This window comes from Callospermophilus lateralis, chromosome 1, assembly GCF_048772815.1.
Source record: "Callospermophilus lateralis isolate mCalLat2 chromosome 1, mCalLat2.hap1, whole genome shotgun sequence".
Lineage (NCBI taxonomy): Eukaryota > Metazoa > Chordata > Mammalia > Rodentia > Sciuridae > Callospermophilus > Callospermophilus lateralis.
Genome location: NC_135305.1, coordinates 206,460,549 through 206,485,324, shown reverse-complemented (window position 1 = coordinate 206,485,324; position 24,776 = coordinate 206,460,549). Strand labels below are relative to the sequence as shown.

At 43.5% G+C, this 24,776-nt stretch overlaps 2 protein-coding genes, 1 long non-coding RNA gene and 1 other non-coding gene across 6 annotated transcripts in view; 2 read left to right on the top strand and 2 right to left on the bottom strand.

The window, feature by feature from the left end:
• Sacm1l (SAC1 like phosphatidylinositide phosphatase) overlaps nt 1–5,075 on the bottom strand; it is a 54,878-nt gene extending 49,803 nt beyond the window's left edge. The window contains exon 1 of the mRNA XM_076844585.1: nt 4,887–5,075. Within this exon, the coding sequence (XP_076700700.1) occupies nt 4,887–4,918 (32 nt within the window). The 5' untranslated portion in view covers nt 4,919–5,075. The remainder of the gene's footprint in view (nt 1–4,886) is intronic.
• On the top strand, nt 4,708–7,201 carry LOC143391838 (uncharacterized). Its single transcript, XR_013090290.1, has 3 exons — nt 4,708–5,608; nt 6,043–6,127; nt 6,509–7,201. It is a non-coding gene; the product is annotated as an uncharacterized LOC143391838 (long non-coding RNA).
• On the top strand, nt 5,337–5,409 carry Trnar-acg (transfer RNA arginine (anticodon ACG)). Its single transcript has one exon. It is a non-coding gene; the product is annotated as a tRNA-Arg (tRNA).
• A 5,110-nt stretch (nt 7,202–12,311) lies between the features above and the next one.
• Limd1 (LIM domain containing 1) overlaps nt 12,312–24,776 on the bottom strand; it is a 53,541-nt gene continuing 41,076 nt past the window's right edge. For 2 of the 3 annotated variants that reach the window (XM_076844567.2, XM_076844561.2), the window contains 7 exons: nt 22,756–22,823; nt 22,195–22,257; nt 17,341–17,471; nt 16,692–16,743; nt 16,114–16,182; nt 14,674–14,841; nt 12,312–14,485 (listed from right to left, as the gene is read on the bottom strand). In XM_076844567.2, coding sequence (XP_076700682.1) covers nt 14,704–14,841; nt 16,114–16,182; nt 16,692–16,743; nt 17,341–17,471; nt 22,195–22,257; nt 22,756–22,823 — 521 coding nt within the window. In that variant the 3' untranslated portion in view covers nt 12,312–14,485; nt 14,674–14,703. The remainder of the gene's footprint in view (nt 14,486–14,673; nt 14,842–16,113; nt 16,183–16,691; nt 16,744–17,340; nt 17,472–22,194; nt 22,258–22,755; nt 22,824–24,776) is intronic. The other variant, XM_076844575.2, reaches the window with a different exon arrangement.

Here is a 24,776-nt window from a genome sequence, read left to right as displayed (position 1 = left end):
CTACTTCTGGGTATATACTCAAAATAACTGAAAGCAGGGTTTAAAGAGCTATCTATAGACCCACGTTCATGGCAGCATTACTCACAACAAAGAGGTGGAAGCAATCAAAATGTCCATCATCAGCTGAATGAATAAACTAAACATGGTAGTAGTTATGCACTGCATAAAGACGTTCTGGTCAACTATGAGTCGCATGTACAACAGTCCATATCATGTAGCCTAAGTGTATCATAAGCTGCGTAAGTATCTAGACAAGTGTAAGTGTACTGTATGTTTACCCAACGACATTGGTTAAGGACGCATTGCTCAGAATGTGTTCCCATTGCAAAGCAACATGACTGTGCATATAATGGTATATTATTCAGTCTTAAAAAGGAAATTCTGACACAGTTCAACATGGTTGAACTGTGAAGACATACTAAGTGAAGTGAAATAAGCCTGTTCAAAAAAAATAGTGTTATGAGTTCACTGAAATGAGGCACCTAGAACAGTCAAATTCACAGAAACAGAAGACTTAGAGTGGTGGTTGCCAGGGGCTCAAGGAATAGAAGAATAGGGAGTTGTTTAATGGGTACAGTTTTAGTTTTGCCAGAAGACAAGAATTCTGGAGACAGATGGTAGTAATGTTTGGCCAACAACGTGAAAGTGCTTCGTGCTACTGAACTATACATTTTAAATGGTTAAAATAATATATTTTATATACATTTTATCATAATGAAAAAAATGATTATTTGCCTAGGAACCTGGTAACTGTCATTGTCACAAAGTTTATGTATCTAAAGGATGCTAGCTACATCGCATCACTTAGCATTAATCTATACTCTCTAGCCCGAACTTCCATCCAACTATGCCATTCTTAAAACACAAATTTTTATCATCTTTGTCCAATTTCATGAGGATAATCTATACCCTTCCCTCCATGGAGAGATATGTGAATGTTGAACATATTACATAGGTTCTTATTACAATGCAGGTTAGCTTACATCTGTTCTCTAGTTTGCAATACATCTGCCCTGACTGACCTCACAGCTATGAAAATCTTGTAGGAAAGACAATTTCTTAACTAAGGAAATGGTACTTCTTCAGAGACAAGATGCCGCCAGATTCAGTATCTAAAGGATTCCCTGTTTTCCACCTAGTTTCAGCTGACCTTTCAAGATGGGGGTTGGGGGGAATAATACATTTCTAGTCTGTTTAACAATTTCAGATACACATTTGAAATTACCCATGCTTACATAAAGGATCTAAAAAACAAAAAGAAGTCTCAACAAAGGACATTTAAAACTGCCTAGAAGTTTAAAAAGTATATAAATTTTAAATTCTAAACAAATCTACATTGTTTTCCATATTAAAAACCCATTTGGATATGTCAACTATTTTTTATTATAAGTTCATTTCTATACCTGGCATGTCTGAGGACTAAGAAGAAATCAACCTGATAAAGAGAAAAAAGGTAATTTGAATACTGCAGTGTAATGGAAAGATCACTGGACTCTGGACCAACTGTGTTCCAAGGTCAGCTCTGCTGTGGCTTGGCTGTGTGACCTGACAGAAACCAAGGGTAATTATTTGACTGTCTTCAACAATGACAGAGGACACACCTACCTAAGACCTTACAGAGGCATTGGGAAGAAAACAACATACATGAAAAGACTTAAGCCTCTGCTTTTTCAAAAGAATACATTCCAAATTACTACAAACTATTCTTTTTAAAGTACTGGTGGGTGATCTATACTGGAAAGTTCATTTACTGGGGATGTAGGTTCACTGAGGAGATGCACAGGTTTTTTGTTAAATACTGAGTAGGACTAGAGGAGAAGTCTATTAAGGTGCTTCTAACACATTCTAGATAGTGGCAACACAGCTAAAGAAACAAAGTATACATCATGATCACATCCTTTCTAGGTGACTGATTCAAACAGTATTTTGGATGGATGGTTATAGCTCTCAGTCCTCTTGTCCATAACACAGTAAATGCTTTATAAATCAATCCAAAGAGACAGAATATGTAAATCATTCAGACTTTTGTTGTTTAATTTTTTACTTCTGGCTTCAAAGACTTATCACAGCTGAGCAACAAGAAAAATGTGAAAAGAAAAGGTTTCTCAGAGAAGGTCTCTGTGACATACAGTGAGTATTTCATCCACAATCCTTTTCAAACCATACAATAATTCTGTGAAGTATTAACATTCAGATTTTACAGATTAAAAAAATGATTCTGAGCCAGGCACTGTGGCCTGTAATCCCAGCAACTCATGAGGCTGAGGCAGGAGGATTGCGAGTTCAAAGTGAAGCTCAGCAAAAGTGAGATGCTAAACAACTCAATGAGACCCTGTCTCTGAGTGAAACACAAAATAGGGCTGGGGATGTTGCTCAATGGTCAAGTGCCCCTGAGTTCAATCCCCAGTATCAAAAAAAAAAAAAAAAAAAAAAAAAGATTCTGAGAGATTAAGTATTATGCCCTGGAAAGAAAGTAGCAAGTTTAAGATTTGAATCCAAAACTATTCTGACTAAAAAACTTGAGTTTTCTCAGTTCTATCATGGATTTGATCAGCATATAGAGAGAGGGAGGAGAGAGGAAAAGGCATTCCGGGTGAAAGGATCAAAATAAACCCAAGTTAGAAGAGGGTGAGCCAAGTGTGGCAGAAATGGGCAGGGGATGGGAGCATACTTACAGAAAATAAAGTTAGAAAATAGATTATAGAGAGGTTAAGAATGTAGACAGCCAACTAATGTGGGCTTGATCCTATAGGAAGTGGAAATGGTACCCTAGGAAGTAGAGGATGAAATTAAGACATCTGGAAGATGAACTTCAGTAGAGCAAGGATGGACAAAGAAAAAGTATGGCATAAAGTAGGAAAAAATATTTAGTATTTCAAGCACTTTAACATTTAAATAATCACTGTTCAACAAATTTGTTAAAAAAAATTAACCAAACTATCTCTTTTGTATGACACTTTCTTAAAATACATCTCCAGGCACCTTTAAAAAATGGCTACTGTGTCCTACCAATTCTTATGTAGGTCAGCAACCAATTCCACATCCAGATGCATCCAAAAGAATACTCTTTGGTCAGAGGCCACATTTAAAAACTGAACAGCAGGACCAAAAAAAGGAATAAAAACAGAGATTTCAACTCACAAGCCCGCTAAAGTAAAACAAATCGGTTAAAAAAAAAAAAGAGTTCTATCCTCACATTTACAAGAAGTACTCAAAACTTAAGGACTGATAAATCAGAGAATGACTTTCACATAACCCCAAATTTACTTTTTTACTGAAACAAATTTATAGCTTCTATTCTCACATAAATCAATACAAAAGCATCATTCTCATCATTTAAGGACCAAATTTCCTTTCTCTTTTATGGATATAGAGGGTGTTGTTTGTTTTGAGGTCTGGACTGGTGAAATTTAGTGCTTTGACAGCTCAAAAACAATCACCAAAATTCTAAAGTTCTCTATCTTATTCAATCTTGGCCACAGGAAAATTCAACTGCATCCTGTAACCTAACACTGAGCTGCATTAAACCAAGGCTCCATATTGCTTAAACACATTTGAGACCTGGTGTAAGATCACATTAAACCCTTCAATGCCTATCAGATAGACACAATAACCCAATTCACCAGCAAAGCACAAGCAACACTGGCCTAGCCAGTTATTTAGTCAAAGACATTTCAACTTTTTGATCACTTTGCAAACGGGAAATGGGAGAGAATAAGAAAAGGTAAAGAAAATGTGGAGGGAGGTGTGCAGCTGGGGTTTTCAAAGGGATTATTATAAATGGGAGGGGCAAAGGGAGTGAAATGTAGAAAAAGTAGTCACCTTTTCTGCAAAATACATGACATGGAGTAGATATCTTCCCACCCAAAGCTGCACCCCTAAACTCTGAACCTTTCAGAAAGTTATTAGTAAGCCTGAGGTTCTTGGGAGTACAAGAAGTGCCCAAACCATACCTCCTCATTTTCCTGCAAAGGAAATGTGATACCTATGCCTAAGTACCAGGATATTTTAACATACAGAGGGATGGATAAGCTTCTCAAAAATTACATTTGATTCTGCTGTCAAAAACATTCCCAGACTACCAGATTTTTAAATAGCCTAGAGGCAAAGTATTAAAGTGAGTAGAACAAAGATATTCCCAGACAAGAAAAGTGCAGACGCTGAGCGTAATACTAAGGGGAAATACATGCATATTATTTATCCAGGACGAGCCAAAGCCCTTACAAACAACTATTTTAAACTCTTTAACATCCAGGGCCTCTTTCTCCCAAAGCCCCAAGCATTTGTCTTCACCAAAAAGTCAATTTGCAATGTCCAAACGGTAGAGATTAGCGAATGGCTGTCAGCAAAGACTTAAGGACCTGCTTATGCTACAGTTGTGTAAAATTTAAACCAAAGTAAACTCCTTCCAGACCTTAAAAGAAGTACTGACCGTAAATTTCTTTTCCTGCACCCTAGAGACCCGTCAAGCAGCCTTCGACGTAACCAAGAGAAAAGTGTTATGTGAACTTTAAAACGTTACTATAAATTCATTAAATAAAGGAAAACCTCTTTTTCTCTGCTAAGCCATAAGGATAAATTGGGCCAAGAGCTCTCTTTTAAAAGGAAAAAAAAAAAAAAAAAAAAAAGTGGGGAGGAGCGCCCAGAAGGGCCGCGTAGTCACGAGGTCCAGGAGAGCGGGTCTGCAGCTCCGCTCCCCCGCGGGAGCCGAGGCCGAGAGGGCCCAGAAAGGCCCGCAAGATCCGTGCTCCCGCTCTGGAGACAGGGGCCGGGGTACCGGGCTCCCCACCCGACCCGACCCTGAAGTCGGGATCCTCCCGGAGACGCCGGCCCGCACCTGCCGCCCCCAGGCCCTTTCTGTCAACCACCATAGCCGCAGAACTCACAGCTTCAGCCGCTCGTAAGTCGTCGCCGCCATCCTGCACCACCAATTCTCCCTCTCCGTTCCGCCGGCTCGCCCTGAGCCTCACCACCACCTCCGCTACTGCGCTACCGGTCACCCTGGCACTCCAGCCACCGCGTCCGCCTCACCCCACCCCTTTGCCGCCCCGCGGGAAAGAACGCAAGCGAACCGGAGGCGATGGGGGACAAACTAGTAAGCGAGTTGGAGCGTGAGAGACACGCCCCCTGATGCGATGGATTGGGTTGCGTCGAAGAACGCCGTGACGTAGCGTCTGCGGATTGGTGCGGCGTGTTCGTTGGGAAAGGCGGAGCCGGCAGCTCAGCGCCGGAGCCACGACACCCGACGCAGGGACAGGAATGGAGAGCTGGTGCCAGGAAGCCTGTTGAAACTGCGTCAGCGGTGATCAGCTGCACAGTGAAGGCTCGGCTAACACGGGCCAGTGGCGCAATGGATAACGCGTCTGACTACGGATCAGAAGATTCTAGGTTCGACTCCTGGCTGGCTCGGCGTGTGCTCTTTTGCGACTTTTGGGTTTGATATTGAAGGGCCCTTAGAAAAGAATTATGAGTAAAAACTGTGAAGGTCAAAGTCTTGAATTGCCCAATAATACTCTCTTTTAAGCTGTGTTTGAAACCTAAAGCTGTCTGAAATGGTTTGCAAATTGGAGAGCGCCCTCATCGTAAATGAAGCACACGAGGAATCCTGGTAAAAAATATATTAACTCTTAAGTCCAGTGCCTTTAGGAAAGCACACCTGAGAGGTGGCGATTTGGAGTGAGGGGTTGCGGGTTACCTACCGATGACGCAAAAACGCATTTTAGGAGACCTTATTTTCCTCAAGGAGCAGAAACACACACCCCCCCCCCGCCCCCGTACCGACGTGAGAAGGGTTGCTGCGCGGGTTTCCCGAGGTGGACTCCGGTTCTGCCTGCGCCAAGGAGGAACCGCCGCAGTGCGTTTGCGGGCCGTGGTGCGGGTGCGCAAAGCCCTCGGAGCCTCCAGCCCTGGTGCCAGCTACCTTGGGCCCCCCCAACCAGTCTGGTTCCTAAACTAAATCGGGAAAATTTTAAACCTTGGTGATTTTACAGTGAGAAGGCCCCCGCCCCGACTAATCTAGTATATTCACCCCTTATTTTACAGGTTCCCAGATACGAGACCTGAGAAGGCCCAAAACGTTTGCGGCAGCAGGGAGCCTCGAACCCCCGGAGTGGCTGCCTTGAACACTGTAGGAACCAATTACTCCATGATCAATTAATTTCTCCCATCATAACGTTGTTCCAACAGAAATTTGTTGAGAATAAAAATAAAGCGGGGGCTGGGGATGTAGCTCAGTGGTACAGTGGCTGCTTAAACATACATACAAGGCACCAAAAATAAATAAAGCAAATTCCTACTCTGTGATTATTACTATTAACATTTTCTGTTGCACTTTAATAGGGATTTACCTACACATCCCGGCCCCCACAGGGTCTCATTTTGTATCCTTTAGCTTTTTGTCTGAGATTTAAAGCCATTAAATAGTCTTGGAAGATGTTCTATCAAATAACTAAATATTTTAGGAATGTGAGTTGTTGCCAGCCTGACACTTTTTTTTTTTTTTTTTAAGCATTCAATGAAGTTTAGCATCAGTTGGTGGCATTCATCTCTATGAAGAATGGAGAAGATCGATGTGAATGAAGCCAGGCAGCACTGTATGCTGCAATGTCTCTCACTTGTCTTCTCTGTAACACTTATTTGGAGCTCCTTATCTTAAATAATGCTGTGTGTGTGTTAGATTTGACTTGCCATTGATTCCCCTCGACCTGCTGGTTAGGGAGGCTCTAGTAACCCTTGCAAACAATTCATAAAGGCCGGTTACAAAGAGAAGGTCTGACAAGAACGGCGATCCCTTTCCAAGGTGCTGGCAGCATCCTGTAACTCAGCCTTCCTTCTGTGAGTCTTCTCTAGTCTGGAAAATAATTTCTGAGGAACGGCTTGTCAGCTGGAACTGTCTTTTTTTTTTTTTTTTTAATAAAAGGTGATTTATTAGATTGGCTTATGTTATCAGAAGCTGGACAGTCCCCAAATGGCCTGCACACCAGAGAGCCAGAGGAACCAGTCAGCTTAACACTTTATAAAACTGATGCTGTGTTGGATTATTTCTATGTCTTAAAATTTTCTAGATGGAATAACCAGGTGAACATTTTTAAGATCCATTTCATGGACATTTTAAAGATTTTTGGTACATATTTTAAAAATTGCCCTCTGGAAAGATTAAACCAGTACACACTTCAATCAAAAGCATCTATTTCCATGCATGCTAACCAACACTGGATTATTTTTATGTATGTAAATTGGATATTTACATAAAATATGAAGATAAATTGAATCATAATTTTTAATTTTCATAATTGAAAAATGGAACTTCCTTTACATTATTTCTTATTATTTTCTTAATATATTTAATTTTTTTTCTTACAAATATGACTTTTTACTGTATTAAGGATATTAACTCTGGCTATCAAACACACTGTAATCTTTTGGCCAGTTTATTATTTATCTTTTCCTTATAATATTTTCAACCTAATTTTTGCTTTTATTAATTCAAATTTGCTAATATTTTGTTTCTATCACGTGTACTTTTTTAATATTTATTTTTTAGTTGTAGTTGTCAATACCTTTATTTTATTTATTTATTTTTATGTGGTGCTGAGGATTAAACCCAGGGCCTTGTGTGTGCTAGGTGAGTGCTCTACCACTGAGCCACAACCCTAGCTCCTATCACATGCACTTTTTAAAAATTTTGTATTACTTTTTCTTATTTAATTCATTTCTAATTTATTTTGTTGATTATCCTGATGTAAACGTATTAAATCTTAAAAACTATCACACTTAACTGAGCCATTACTTCACGCAAGATATTGCTTTAAGCCCTTTTATTTGGACCAATTCAATCAACCCTTAAAACAATCTCTTATGTTCAGTTACCTGTTTTTTTTGTTGTTGTTGTTTGGTACCAGGGATTGAACCCAGGGGTACTTAAGCACTGAGCCCTATCCCCAACCCTTTTTATTTTTTGAGACAGGGTCTTACTGAGTTGCTTAGAGCTTTGCTAAGTTGCTGAGGCTGGCCTCGAACTTGTGATTGTTATCCCCATTTTTTACAGAAGAGAGAACTAAATTTCCTTAAGGTCACTGAACAGTTAAGTGGAGAAGACTGAGGGCTCTTGAACCCAAGGCTTTCCTGCCCTAGGGGTCACTGTACCCAAGAAGGGAACCCATGAACAGGTTCAGGTCCTGTGCCCTGACTGAGCATGGATGGCAGTCACATACTACTCTACCCCCTTCACTGGCCATAAGAAGACCTCATTTCTCGTCCTGATAATTCTATTCACCAGCTCTGGGCTTCTGGACATTTCTTCCCCTTTAATAAAAGGGATTGAAGTTGTGGTGTGTTTCTTGGGTTTTAAGAAAAGAATACTTCCAGCTAAAGGGCCACTGCCCTCCAGAGAGGGCCTGCCCAGTTGCTCTAAACATGTCTTCTTCACCATTTGGGGACCATAAACCAAGGCCTTCATGAACATTTAGTGACACCGAGAGAGAATCCAGTTAGAAAAAGGCATTCTTCCAGGATTTTTAAACGCCAAATAAGCCAAAATAAGACTCTTACATGGGGCTGGGGTTGTGGCTCAGTACTAGAGTGCTTGCCTTGCATGTGCGAGGCCCTGAGTTCGATCCTCAGCACCACATATAAATGAATAAAAAATAGAAGATTTTTTAAAAAATATTTTTATTTTAGTACATGGACACAATCCCTTTATTTTACCTATTCATTTTTTTAGAGAGAGAGAATTTTTAGTATTTATTTTTTAGTTCTTGGTGGACACAACATCTATGTTTGTATGTGGTGCTGAGGATCGAACCCAGGTCGCACGCATGCCAGGCGAGCGCACACTGCTTGAGCCACATTCCCAGCCCATAGATCTTTTAAAAAAAAAAAAAAACTCTTAAGCACAGCAGTGTTCAGGATAAGAAACCATCAAGGATGGGTAAATGTAAATTGACATCTGTTGCCGAATTTTTCCTATAATAAATTGTTACTTATACAAATATGAATATTTTATAAAATCTGCCAGGGCCTTCTCATGCAGACAGTCCAAGCTGCAGATTATTGGCACCATCCAGATGATCTCTATAGCTCCCTTCTTATCTAATTCCCACTTATAGACCTCGGATCCATTTTGTCTTGTGGAGTCTGCCTTCGTGCCAAATCCCTAAGTTCCCTCATTTTTCACTCCTTCAGAGACCTGTTGTGCCCACAGCCACCTTTCTCCAGGACTTGGATCAGTTGAAGGAGTGGAGGGAGGGGGCAGGTAGGAGCAGCAGTGTTTTCAGCTGCCTTACATGCTCAGAGGTATCACACAACGAGGTCTTCTTCTAGAAGGGTCACACACCTGGGGATGTCACATGACTGGGAACTTCTAAACCAGACCAGACCTCTTGATTTTTTTCTTTTTTCTCCCATCACGGTATGACATCTGACTTAATTTTAACACCCAGATTCTAATTGTGTTTACTATATATGATACATTTCTGTTTTCAATCCAGGAAAAATGCAAACCCCACTTTTAACAATGCTTGAAAAAAAAAAAGGCACCTAATATCCTTTTCATTTCCATCCTAAAAAAAAAAAATACATTTTCTGTTGGAGTCTGAATAATGCTGTCCATCAAGATGTCCATGTCCTAATCCCCAAGTTCTATGACTATATCTTATCCAACAAAGCAAGGGGGATTTTGGCTTAAGGATCATGAGATAGTAAGATTATTTGGGATTATTTGGAAAATCCCAATATAATAAAAAGGTCATTATAAGAGGTGGGGGCGGGGCGTGATCAGAGACGGGCAGCCTGACTACAGAAGCAGAGTTACAGAGCTGGAGTGGAGCCACCACAAGCCCTGAAACGTGGCAGTCTCGAGAAGCTGGAAATGGGCAAGGAGTGCATTTCCCCCCAGTGCTTCTGCCTCAAATGCAGATCTACGACAACCTTGATGGGAACCCAGAGGACCCATTTCTTCAGAATTTTAACAAACTTGTGCTATTTTAAGCCACCAAGTTTGAGGAATGACTCTACAGTAGCAACAGGAAAATAGCAGAGTCCAACAGCAGTGATAAGCTGCTCCTCATAGCCATTTTAGGGACTGTGTGGCTTTATTGAATAAATACACTGAAGCACAACTGATTAACCCCTCAGCAGACAGAGTGGCCAAGATAGGCCCACTCTGCATGAAGCTACTTGGAATGGCATCCTGGTCCTGCTATTTACTGAGCACTCACTGAAGAGTTATTTCACCATCCATGTCTCTCAGATGTTCATAAAATGAGGGATGATAGAGAATATGGAGTCCTTAAAATAACATCTGGGACATGGTCCCCACAATTAATGTCAGCTATTCTGTTGCAATCATGGAATTTATAACCAGATCAGAATTCCTCTCTGCTTCAGCCCCCAGATGCAGGAGGCTAGCTCATACTTGCTCATAACTAAGTTATCTTCTCCCAACTTTGGGGTGGATTCTGGGGTGCCATGTTGGTAGAATGAAATTAGGTGTGACAGGAGCATTTGCATCATAGAAATCAACACACCCTTAGACTTGGGATATGATTCTCCAAGGCCTTTCAGATTCTAACACTAATCTTGTGAGCATAGGCTCTGACTCCCTTAGTTCCAGACTATCTTTTCAAGGATGTTAGTACAGTGAACAGTTGTGAATGACTGTCTCTCTCCAGAGCAAAGATCAGGCAGACTCAATGCTCATTATAAAAGACAGGGTTTCCTAAGCAACTGGTGCCCCTTGTAATGCAACCCACCACATGTGCAGGTATTGCCTGATTCTCTTCATGGAGCCCTGTAGAAAACAGGGCTCAGTAAACAATTCCAAATGCTGATAATCAGGCTACTACTATTGCTATTAGTAATAAACTGTCCTTTGTCCTGATCTGCAAGTTCCATAACTTCTGCCAGGATGCAGGAAACCATGCCATGCTAATTTATTAGTTTTAAGAAAGTAAAATCTCAGGATCTTGAAACTCATGTGTTACTTAAAGAATCCAGAGTTCTAAAATAGGATAAAACCCAGGGGCAAAACACTGTCAGATTATTCCACACACAGAAAAGGCCCAGTGAACACTGTTATGTTGGAGAACACTTTAATAGCCTACAAATTGATTCAGTTGTATCGTTGCAATACTTTGAATAACTTTATAGTAAAAGAAGACAGAGGAAAATAATTTTCCTATACAGCAAAACTTTCATAACTATATGGAGATTTCCCACATCTGTCCAGTTTTGGCTCAGAACACAAAAGATACCTGGTACATTTTTACTCATTTTGTTGTTGTTCTTGTTACTTTAAAGTTACTTCAAATACTAACTAGGAAATTAGGACTGATCCTTTTTGGGGGGAGTGCGTACTGAAGATTGAATGCAGGGAGTCCTTAACCACATCCCCACCCTTTTTCGTATTTTATTTAGAGACAGGGTCTCGTTGAGTTGCTTAGGGCCTTGATAAATTGCACAGGCTGGCCTTGAACTCGTGATCCTCCTGCCTCAGCCTCCCAAGCCACTGGGATTACAGGTATGCACTGCCATGCCTGTCTTAGGACTGATTCTTGGCAAAGGAAAGTACAAAAATAATTTGGTTTCCTGGCAGACAGAATTTTAATAAGTGCATCCAGCAACCACTATTTGGGGTAGAGTCCCACACCCTTTCTCTGCAAGGTACTATCAACCTTACAGCATGCACTCACACTGGCACAGAAAGGGCACATAAAAGCAGCCTTTAGTGGAGCGCAATGGACTGTGAATTCCGAACAATTCTCTTAAGGCCTAACAATCCTGCTTTTCATCTTGTAAATGTGACTCAGGCCCCCGGAAACAAGGCAAGGACAGCACTTGAAGGTGATCAGAGTGCCTTGGTTATTCTATCAGCCACCCAGGACTCAAAAGCAGAACCTCAGAGGTTCTCAGTTGCAGGACAGCACACTCAAATATTAATAACTGAGGAGTGGAGAGAAGTGGAGTCTGAGAAGTGGAGTCCCCACCCACTGCCTCATGCTAGGGAGGAATGCCCTTCTTCAGTAAGAGATAACAAAGCAGACGATCTCCATCTCGGGAGGAGAAACAGTGAATGAGAGAGAATCCCTACGTGACAGACCAAACTGGGTTATCAGACTTTTATAGATCACCCAGGTTGCTTTTGACTCAAGCGAGCGGATGGAAAAAAGAGCGAACCAAGATAGAGTGCAAAAACATCTCAAGGCGAAATGACACAAGGGAGAAGGATGGAGGCTCCCTTTGGGGCCTGGGATCAGGCCTTCATTCTCCTTGTTTTATCTAAAGTCCAAGAACTGTCCAGGAAACCAAAAACGTTATTTTCTCTAACTTTCAAAACAAATTTATTCATCCTGTTTTCTTCCTATATGCCCATAAATACAACCCCATTACAGTTCTATTGGGCCAATAATTTATTTAAAATACAGATAGGCAGACATCTCTTCATGGCTTTCATGCAAGGACCTGAGATGGAGACAGACAAAACTAATTCAAGATCCCTACCAGTGCCCTTTCCAGAGACTGGACAATCAGAAGTCCACTGCTAGGATTTCTAGGACATCTGGAAATTACTGTATTGTACTTTTCCCACAACATAAAATGAATTTGCAAATATATCTGAAATACTTCTTATCAAGGCCACTTCAAAAATGTCATTCAAAATGTTAATCTAAGGGTTTTAAACTAATTATTCCATTTGCAAACAAATCCCTGCTACTTCTGATAGTGATTCCAACACAATTTTCTTCACTCTGCTTGACTCAAAAGTAGAGCGAAGGTGTGCCGGCAAGGCCAACATTAGGGGACAGAGCTAGGTTAAGACGTAGTGGCTCACTTTGTTCCCCACAAGCCCTGCCAAAGCCAAGCTGGATGGCTTGTTCAGAAGAGAGGGACCCAGCCTCAGGGTCCACACCACAGGCCCATGCATTCATGGGCTTTCAGGAGGCACAGCCTGGGACCAGGAACTGAGGAGTGCCATCTGGCCAAAGGAAATGGAAAAGACAATCCGTGGTGCTGATTCTGTGCTTCTCACCAACAATGGCTGCCAATGAGTCCAAACATGGCCCACAGGTGGAGCCAGGCCCGGTGAACAGTCTGCATTCACTTGTGCCAGCAATACCACTGACCACTCTCCACAGCCCACTCTGGTGTGAGGATAGAACTCTGCAGAGTACAGAGGCCAGAGCCATTCCCTGCTCTGGCTGACAGCGGGGAGACACCCAGCAATTCCGTCACAGGAGAAGAGGGCAAATGGCAACCAGTCTTTTTTTTTTTTTTAAAAGCTTCTCCCATTTGAATTATCCTTTGGCCTCAGCAGTCTTGGAGTGACTTGGAGGGCAAATTTTGCCTTTTCAGGTGATCTTGAAATCTTGCCACTGTGTGGTCCTCCTCCAGCCCTGGCCACCTGGGAGCCAGTATGCTGAAATGCATAAGGCCATAGTGCCGAATTTCCATCGGCTCTATTCCCAGCTGCTATTTAGTTATGATCGCACTACCCTGACCAGCTGGAGTCTGACATGTGGAGTCAGCGATTCCTATCACACCCAAGGAGGTATCGGAGTCCAGTGTGGTGGCCAAATCCCTCCTAAAAATGCAATTTGGTGAAGTTCTATCTGTGAGGTATTTTTGTGTGTGTGAAAGACTTAAAGTGGACAGAAACAATTAAGAGGAAAAAAAAAATAGGCCAAAGCAGTGTACCTTATGTTGGTTTCTTCAAACATAATGTCTATGCCCAGAAGTAGGCAAGAGGGAAAGCCCTGAAGTGAATATAGTAACTCACCCCGGAAGCACTGCCTGCCATGCTGGCTCACAGATCTCACACACACAAAAACTCTCCCTGCTTCTAAGGAATTCTCTCTCTGCAATGTGGGCAAGACTTTCAAAAAGGCCTTCGTTAAATAAGCTAAAATAGGTGCCAGACATGTTCCCACATGGGATCCAGAGACTTCCTTGCAGGAATGGCTCCAAGAAAAAAACAACACAAATAGGTGGGCAAAAGAGTCCTGGTGCCTGCACCAAGGTCTTCTCCCAAAGCATGCTTTACAGGGACAGGGCAAGCCTCCATGGGGCCCCCAAATATCACACCCTGCCTTAAAAGAGTAAGGACTGGCATGGGCACAGAATGCTGTGAGAACCCAAGGAGGAGCCTGGGCTCCCGTGTCTGGAAGCTTGGCTCTGATTTACTAAGCAAATACTTCTCAGGACACAAAGCACGGATTAGAGCTTCCTTCTTGCCATAATGCGATTAAAGTTTGCAGCCTCTCTCAGCAGTACTGAATCTGGGATGGAAAGCAGTCTTCAATCATGCCTTGGAGGTGCACATGTATGAAGGGGCGACTGGGTGAAGACATCTTCCTATCGGAGGGGAAGGGCTGAATGTCTTGGCCGCTGAGCTGTCACTTCAGGACATACTAGGAATGTGGTCAACACAAAACTCTCCTCCTGAAGCGGGAACTGTTGGCTCACACAGTGGAGTGGCTTCCTGAGTCACCTGACGAGGGCGTGACAAGGAGAAAAGCACTTGGGAAATACATACACCAGACAGGTAGTGCACCTACCTCCCTGGTTAAAAGAAAGGAACCCCACACATGCAGGAACTCGCCCACCCGTTCTCCTCCCACCCCAGGGGCCACCAGAAGTAAAGGGCAGATGTCTCCTTGTGCAGCCCTGGCCCCTCACCCCCACCAGGAGTTCCGGGAGCGGCTCTGGCTAGAAGTGATGCTGGTGGAGGGCAGCAGACGAGGGGCCTTTCTCCAGCCTCTTGACATGGCATGAGTGACAGAACAGGTGGTCCTCCAGGGGATAGCAGCGGTGACCATCTTCATCATTGAGCTCCAGACCACAGTCCTGGGGGACAAGGCAAGAATGTCCAATGAAAGCAGAACAATACAGACTTCGAGACTGACATCAGGCCACCATCCCAAGTCAGCAGGGGGCACTGTTTCCAAGCTTTCTCCAGTGAAGACCTGTCTAATCTGGATGCCACTGACTACATGTCACTACAGAGCACCTGAAACGGGGCTGGCTGGAAAGAGCTTGTGCTGACAGAGCAAATGCACACCGATTTCCAAGGCTCAGGACAAAAGGATGATGGAAAATCACCTCATGGATAACTTTTTATACTGACTATGCGTTGAAATGATAATATTTTTGGATCTACTAGGCTGAATAAAATAATTGATCCCAGGGGTGGTGATGTAGCTCAGTGGTATGCTAGCAAGCATAGGCCCTAGGTTTGATCTCCAATACTGCCAAAAAAAAAAAAAAAAAAAAAAAATTGATCCCACTTCCTTGTTTAGACATTTCAAATGTGCCTACTGGGAAACTGGAAGTGATACACCCAACTTGAACTTGTGGCACCTATATCTCTACTGGACAGGCTGGTCTGGGATGTGCACAGAGGATGGCTGAGCAAACACATCTTCACCCTCTTCTCCAGGGACCTGGGGTATCATTGGCCATGCGTCCCAGCTGTTCCTTCAGTTCTTCAATATGTGTCACCTACGCTCCCTGCCCTCCCCAGCAACAGTATCACAAAATGAACTTAATCTCCTGTGGAAATCCCACTGTCAGCCTTCATGGGGGCTGGTGAGAGGGGACCTCTGGCTTCCCTGGCAATCATTAGGCACACTAGTGCCTCATTCAGCCTGGCACATGACATGGGGCAGGTGGGCCTCCACTGGCCTCTGTACCCACCAGGTGACATGCCTGTTTCCAACAGGGGTTTCTTCATGATTTACAGGGCATAGGTCAGAAAGGAGATTCTGGCAGATGGAAAGACCTGTGTGCTGGAGGGAAGGGAGTCTCTTCCCCCAACCACACTCCTGTCTGATGACCTAGTCCCCACACAAAACCTGAGACCCACACTCCACCTGACCCTCCTAGCTCTGCAGCACCAGGGAAAGCAGCTTAGGTTTCAGGACTTGCCAGTTCTGGATGTGCAGAAAATGATCAAGACCTTCACACCCAAGCACCCATATCTTCCCCATCTGCTCCCACATTAGCTCTAGAGGGCGGATCTTACCCATAACCTCACGACCCTCTAGGGCCCCAATAAGCTAAGTGGCTTTCCTCATGGACTTCTGAGATGGGCTTGGGAGCCACGAGGGAGGGGCCTACCTCGCAGTGGTAACACTCCACGTGGTAGTCTCTGTCCATGGACACGACACGGATGGTCTCATCAGAGCCCTGAGCCCAAAGAAAAGAAAAGCAAGACATGTGGAAAAGGCCAGTTAAGGGCCCAGTGGATGCCAAGGGCCACGGAGTGGGGAGCAGAGAGTGTCCTGGGGTAACACAGAGCTGCAGTGAAAACCAAAACTTGAAGGAAAAAGAATCCGCTGAGGAGGTAGGAAGTGGAAGGGACAATATCACCTTGTAGAGCGCCAGAGTCAACAGAGAACAAAAAGGCCAACAGGGACATTTAATTTTTTTTTTTTTTTAATGAAAAAAAGAAAAGCTTTTCTATTCATCTACTAATCTAAGCATCAAGTAGGGGAGTTAGATCTGGTTGTGGGATGAACAGGCACACGAAGGGCGTGGGGCTGGGAAAGCCAGCCCATGAGAAAGGGAGCAATGCTCTTTATCTCAGAATTGGGATTCTGAAAGGTATAAGGACAGGACACAGTATCTTGTGACTGACCCAAGGCAGATGCCCAGGTCTTAGAAGACCCAGGAACATGTCTGAGAAAGCATCTTACCTCAGGTGGAAGGATGGGAAGCCCACAAGCTGCACACTTGGGGGCCAATACCCTGGGGAAAAACAAAGAAGCAGAAAAATGTACTTGTGTTGTTTCCAGGAGGCGAGGCCCCGAATAAGGCTGGCACCAGGAGGCTGCGAGGAGCCACCTTTTGCCCAGGCTTCTCTGGCACAGCCCTCCAGCCCTCACCGGAAGACCGGAGCCTGGCTAGCTCTGTGGAACACGCTTCAGTGTTGCTTTGGAATTGTTCCCAGCTAAAACAAGGACATCTGGATAAAGACTAACCTGGCTCTTCACTCCCCTTGTGATGCCTAGTACAGCCCAGTAAACGCAGTGTGGTAGAAACCAACCCTGACTTGGTACCTGGCAAAGTTAGATAAAGCTGGAGCCACAGCACTTGGTAGCTTGGTGGAGTCCTCCCGAGACCAGGAAGCTGGTTACAGGGTTTGTTGACATTATTCTACTTTTTCACTAAAGAGATGTTTCAACCAGTTCCTATCTGCCGGCATCTACTGACCTCCCAGGGCCCATGCTATACCCTCAAAGCCATTAAGCCTTTGCGACTCTGGACAAATGGTACAAGTTTCCACTCTCTGCTGAGATCAGTGTGGCCTACGTGTATGGTTCCTGTCTGTCCCTCCCTCCTTACTTGTGGTAATCTCGGACACAGTAGATCTTGTTCTCTGAGTCCACGGTGAAGGGCACCCCGTCCAAACATTCGTTACAGATCACACATCGGAAACAGCCAGGATGGTAGGACTTCCCCAGGGCCTGCAGGATCTGGGGGCACAAAGGAAGAGAAGCAGAGACTTAGTGGAATTCCAGGGAAGGAAGGGACAGTGGGAGAGAGAGAAGTGCTCTGGGTGGAGGGGCCACATGTACAGCCACTCCAAGTCACGAGCCATCCACGGGCTGTGTGTGTGAGCATTGGAGATACATGAGGAGATGGGTCTGGCGTTGCATGCTGATTGGGCTGCGTGATGCACCTTTCCTCTTGTTCTGCCTGGGATCCCACACAGCACCTGAAATGGGTGTAACTTGCCAAGATGTCAGTCAATCTGTTGACCACAAGACATCACAAAGCAAGACTCCACCTTTGAAATCCTATCTCCTGCTTTATTTGGTGAAGAACATTCCATCGAAGCTCCTCTGTGTGTGTCCCCTATAAAATAGAGAGATTCCAGGTGCATGCTCTCTTTCCAGTGCTGTCCAGCATGAAGCTGATCCTTAAGATCAAAGAGCCATCCTACCCTTGATCTTACAAACTTATGTCCGTGTGTTGTGTGGTTTCTTCGCCGTTTTCTTAGTTTATTGCTGCAGCCAGCTCCTTTAAACCCAGCTCATCTCGTCAGCCCAGCCACCTGGCGGGAACTTAACACGGAGCAGGCTCCCCCAAGGGTTTCACCTGGATGGAGGTCAAGGGAACACAGGGATGGGAGGCCTGGTCTGTTTATATGTATGGACAGGAGCGGATCCATCAGAATCCTTCTCCTGCAACCTCTCAGGGTTGCTGAGCAGGGAAGGCATTAAGGGGACTCCTTTCCAATCCCCACCCACAGCAGGAAACTCTTTCCTAGAGTGCTATGCTGGGATAGGGCAGAGCCAATCCCAGGGCCAAAAGCCACCACAGAGAAGCAGGAAATGACGCAAAGCTGAGGCACAGAGGGATTCCTCACCAATTTGGTAAGCGGCAATTACATGAGAAAATGAAAGATAATTCTACGGGAAACGGCCGTTGGCGGGGAAAAAAACCTTCTAACTTTAGTTTCTTGGGTGCTCCTCACATGTGGTGTGACTCCACGGTATGGTAATCAAGAAGCCCCAACTCAAGCACCCCGGTTATCTCACACCCAAGTGTAGTAAGCAAAGTCCCCTGGTGGCAGCTGTTTTTAAACACAATGAAATACCTACAAACCTCCTTCTTCTCAGCATCATTTGATCTGGATATAACACCTGGAACTGCTAACGCCATCTTGAAACCAGGACACAGCCAAAGGGAGGAGGATGGGTACAGAAAGAACACCCTCGGGGATATCAGCAAGGAGACCTGGGACCTGGGACCCCCTATCTCCAAACCTCACTAAATCAGAGGTTCTTAAAGTATGGTCCCTGGACCCACAGCTTCAGCATTACCTGGGAACCTGGTAAGTCCATCCTGGACTTACTGAATCAGAAACTGTGGGGTAAGTTCTGTATTTTAATAAGATGACTCTGATGCATGCTAAGGTATTAGAATCATTGGTTTGAGTTAAAATGAGTCTGTGTTCTCCTATAATTTATAGTTAAAAGCAACTTCACTGACTCGATAGATTTGTCTCTGCAATTACCTGGGCCACAAAACAGCAGAAACCATCTACACAAGTAAGGGAGCTCACAAACACCCATGTGCACAGAATGTACAGACGGCCACCTGTCCCTAGTAGTGGAAGCCATGTAGGAAGCCTCACACAGGCTGAAGGAAAGGGACTGGAAAGTCAGGACATTGTGAGACCCTGGGAAAGACATATCATGTTTCAGTTCCTTGCACTGGAAGCAGATAATTCTACACTGCACACGCTCTAGCCAGAGTGGCAAGAGGTGGACTTTGTGCTCTGCTAGCTCACCTCTGAAAGCTCAGCTTTCACACTTCCTCATTCCCTCCTGGGTTTCACTACCTCAGAGGCCTCTCTGGATCCACAGTAAACTGCCAAAGAGGAAGAACAACTGCTGGGCTTCCAAAGTCCATTTGGCAATTTGGGCCTTGGAATGCATTTCCTCCAGACTAATGCTGCCTTGGCAGAAAGAGATCCTTAAATTAATTGAACCCATGATGTGCCTAAAGCAAGATTGTAAAAAAAAAAAAAAAAGTCATTTCATTCTATCTTGGCTAGCTGTAATAATTCTGGTATGTAAGACTATGTCCTATTCCAGAATATTCCCCTTTATTAACAAAGAAGGATATGAACAGACAATTTATACAGAGTTGGACTGTTGGAGCTCTGCTATAGAAATAAGAATGAAATCTGAAAAAAATAAATCTTTCAGTGTGTTATTAAAATTCTTGGCAGCAGTCAAGGGTTCTGTCTTTAAAATCCAGGCTAACTACTAGACAGGTGTTCGCCAAGAGGTTTTGAGTCTTCAGGAAGACCTGGGAGACTGCAGGTCCAACTTTCTTTATCCCCTAGAGGTACAGATCATCTCCCAAAATCAAGTGCTCCTCTTCCTAGATGCATACATTGATTCTTACATCAAGAAATGGAGAATACTCCCCTCCCTAATCAGGACTGGCCTGTGACTTTATTTGACCAACAGAATGAGGAAGAAGTGATGTCCTGAGATTTTTGAGTCTGAGACTTAAGAGAACTGGCAGCTTCTGCTTCCTCTACCTTGTATGAGCCTGAACCAGACTACAGAAGGATCAGAGGTCACATGGGGAGTAGCCTAGAGGGTGAGAGGTAGTCTCAGAGGTTCCAGTTCAAGTGTGCCACCAGCTGAACAAAGCTAAGTGACCCCATCCAATGTCACGAAGAGCAGAAGAATCACCCTGCTGAGCTCCGACCTAATTCCTGACCCACAGAATCACGATAAATAATAAATCACTGTTGTTTTAAACCACTACGTTTTGGGGTGGTTTATCAGGTAGTAATAGATAAATGATATAACCTAAGGCCCAAGAAGACTTAAGATACCTATAAGTAGGAACAGGGAATAATAGTTCTCATAAATTTGGAAAATGTTGACCTCATATGCGATGGGTTTGTCAGAAGAACTCTAAAAACAAGGACAAATTCTGCAAAAGAAATGGAGCCCTACAGAGTCCGGCAGGCAACTGGGGAAGGTAGGGGGAAGGTACATGGCTCCTACATGCCTCCCCCTGAGGAAATAGGTAGAGGGCCCTGTTCCCCAGGAAGGCCACAAAACAGCAGAAACAATCTACACTAGTGAGGACCATGGCTAAGCAGGCTAAGCTCTGGTGCAATGTATCAAAACTTCATGGCCATAGGCATTCTTCATGAATAGTGTGGGCTCTGTTGTTTTATGAATGTTAGTATATAACCAGCAGAATGAGTGTTTATATCCATCAAAGATGCACAAGAGAGTTCCCACCAATTCCCATCAATTAAAAAAAAAAAGGAAAACACCCCAATTCCCATCAATTCCACACTATGGGATTCTACCTTGCAACAAAAATAAATGAAGGACCAAAAACACATCCCTAAGTGAGGAAAGACAGATTCAAAAGCTTCTATGCTCGCCAGACACGGTGGAGCACGCCTGCAAACGGCAGCGGCTCAGGAGTTCAAAGCCAGCCTCAGCAACGGCAGTCACTAAGCAATTCAGTGAGACCCTGCCTCTAAATAAAATACAAGATAGGGCTGAGGATGTGGCTCAGTGATTGAGTGGCCCTGAGTTCAATCCCCAGTACCCCCAAAAAACAAAAATGAAATACATCAACATCAAAAGCATCTATGTTCAACAATGCTTCTCTTATGATATTTCAGAACCAGCAAAACATATTAGCGGCAATGGAAGCCAAACAGCAGTCGCCACTGTGGAAACAGGATCTCAAGTGGAAGATGGCAAAAGAGACTTTCTGGGGTTCAAAAAATGTCATGTTTCTTTATCTGGGTGGTAGTTATGTGGGCAGGTACAAATGTAAAAAATTCATCAGCCACACCCAAAATTTGCACCCTTCACTCTAAGTTACTTCTCAATAAAAAGGTTAAAAAAAAAAAAAAAAAAGAAGAAGTAATGATTGGCAATTCTCTTCTCCAGAAAGGAGTTGATGGATCATGAGAGAGAGGAATTTAATGCTTTCCAACTAAAGTATGTTACACAATCATTTCCTATGATCAGTAAATTAAAGACATTCTTAAAGGCAGGTTTCCAGTGGTGAACGATTCAATCCCTGCATTCACTAACTTCACAACCCAACCCCGTAGGGAAAAACTGTCCTTACTGAAGAGACAAGGGCAAGCCCAGAGAGCCCGAAGGCAAGCTCTGAGAGCCAGCAGCCAAACAAGAAATAGAACACATCCAGCCAGGGCCTAATTCTACTGTCTGGGAAGTTAATGACGGGCCCCCAAACCTATCTTAGGACTTGAGCTGGTCTGAATACGGAGGAAAAAAACAACCCTATTTAACTGATTTTCTGCACTCAACTTCAAGTTAGCTGAGATTTCTGCAGTAAAACCAGGCTGCATTTGGCATGTACCTGAAATGCCACCAGATCACAGAGAAATCAGAGGGCCAATGTGATCCAAATAGTCCAGTGAAGGAGAGAACAAGATCAGAATCAACACTGTGCAGTCTGAATGATTAAAGCTGCATATATTACAAAAGCCAACAACCTGGGTTCTATTAGGGAAGCAGGCTGCACTTCACCGGGACTTCTTTTAATAAAACCAGCCAAGGCCACCAATCAAGATAATAAGCACTGTGCTCGGTTATTAATTTCTTTTTTCCCCCGCAACTGCCTCCTCCTCCCAAGATGCTATGACCTTGTTCAGCTGATCTGACTCACCATGTCCATGATCAGATGTCCACAAAGAAAACACCTGTCAGCAGACTGCTGGAAGCCAGAGTACTGCAGAAGAAAGGGAAAAGAAGTCAAACCCAGGCTGGGTGGATGAATCAGCCACTTTCCCACCAGACCAGAGAATCATAAGCAATTTATGAGAACGATGTGTCACTCTGGGCAGGAATCTGTCATTTTACCCGAGAACATCGCAGCCATATACACTGAGTCAGGAGCTATCTTCTGCCACAAAAGCCACTAAGAATACTAACACCACCACTCTAACAGCAGGTGTGCTGGGCACCTACTATGTGCCAGGATTTATGTAAAAAGTGGAATTCCTAAATGCTGAGGTTCTCAAAGAGGAGTTCTAAGGCATCACCCCAGGAACAAGAGCTACCCTGGCATCTCCAGAAGATAGCCAGGGCCCATCTGTCCAGCAGTGTGGCCTCCCAACAGAGCTGGGCAGTGCAGAGAACCCACCTCCTACTGTCTGGGTCCCCCCAGGCTCCTGGCCCTGTGCCTCTCTGTCCAGCACAGGGAGGGGAAGCTGGGTGACATACTCACCAGGAAGTCTTCCTCACAAAACACTTTGCCGTTGACAAAATAAAAGGCTTTTCCTCTCAGCTTCCGGCCTAAGGTAAAAAACACAAAGACAGCGTAAAAAGAGCAATGCTAATGTGCAATGAGAACAGAGTGAAAGGAAAGGTGATATCTTTTTTTTTTTTTTTAAACAGAAATAAACACATGTGTACAAAAAAAAAAAAGTGAAATGCCAACTGCCAGTAAGTTTCCAGTTACTAAAAGATGCCATGATTCTCAGCCATGGGCAGGCTAAAACAGAAGAAAGGATCCCCTGGAAGCTGCTATTTGGTATGAAGCCCTGAGAGCTGAGGGAATCATCCTATGCCCACCTTCTGGACCTCCTCTCTGCTTAGAAAGAAGCCAGAAACCTCAGGCGACAGGAGGATAGAGGCACACACTGGAGCCGGGTGCTGGCAACAGTGTCTTACGAAGCTGCCATTTTCCACTGGCTTTTTATTTTTTGGTACTGAGGACTGAACCCAGGAGTGTTTAACCACTGAGCCACATGCCTAGCCTTTAAAAATATATTTTATTTACAGACAGGGTCTCACTGAGTTGCTTAGCACCTCTCTAAGTTGCTGAGGCTGGCTTTGAACTTGTGATCCTCCTGCCTCAGCCTCCTGAGCTACTGGAATTACAGGGGTGCGCCACAGCACCAGGCACTCCACCAGCATTTATGACAGCCACTTTGACATGTGCTCCAGGGGATGCTTGTGACAACCTACCAGGGAATTCTCCAAATTGGTTAACTTTATTTCTTCTGAGTTGTAGAAAACACACACTATTGGAAGGAGTTTTTTGTCTCAAAAAATAAAAAGGACTAGTGATGTAGCTCAGTGATAAAGTGCCCCGGAATTCAATCCCCAGTCCAGAAAGGAAATAATTATATACATATACATATATATATATATATATATATATATATATATATATATATAATTATTTCCTATATATATAATTATATATAATTATTTTCTATCTATAGTATGTATATATACACATACATATATATCATGTAAAGAATGATTCTTTATATATCTTCATATGATAAACATTCTTTATATATACCATACTAAATGCTAACAAATCAATAAGAAAAAGTAAAATGAGCAAAATGAGCAAAAGGAAAAAAAAGAGTATAGAAAAGAAAACCTGTTAAACCTTGAATAATAGGCAAGGTTATTATAAAAACCTAATATCTACAATATAATAAAAAGATGTTCAATCCCACCAGCAATCAGGATAATGCAAATTAAAGCCACAGATTCTATCTCAATCCCACATATTCACAAAAATGACTAAATCCGACAACACCATGTCATGGTGATGCTGGTGCAAGGGTCCATTGGAACAACGCTGAGAACAATTTGTCAAGAGCTAAAAATTCCTATAACCTATAGCCCTTGAGAAGATCCCCACATGCGAAAAAAGGAGGCGTACGTGCAGATGTTCATGCAAAGTTGCTTACAGAAAAACGAGAAGTGTCTTCTGTGTTTCCCAAAATAGAAGAATTGATAAACAAACTGAGAAAGAATTTGAAATTATATTCAATGGATGTGATACTACTCAGCAGTCCATGTGAAGGAGCTAGATCTATACGTATCATTATTAATTGAACAAAAAATACAAATAGGGGCTGGGGATGTGGCTCAAGCGGTAGCGCGCTCGCCTGGCATGCGTGCGGCCCGGGTTCGATCCTCAGCACCACATACAAAGATGTTGTGTCCACCGAGAACTAAAAAATAAATATTAAAAATTTCTCTCTCTCTCTCTCTCTCTCTCTCTCTCTCTCTCCCTCTCCCTCTCCCTCTCCCTCTCCAAAAAAAAAAAAAATTACAAATAAGGCAAATCTTCCAAACATACATCAATATGACAGTACATCTGTTAAGTTCAAGCACACACACGTGAACTAGCACTAGATATGTTTTACTGGCAGTTGTGCATGTGAAACAGTAGGGACACTGGGACTGGAAGGAGCCATGCTCGATCCATTACAGCAGCTA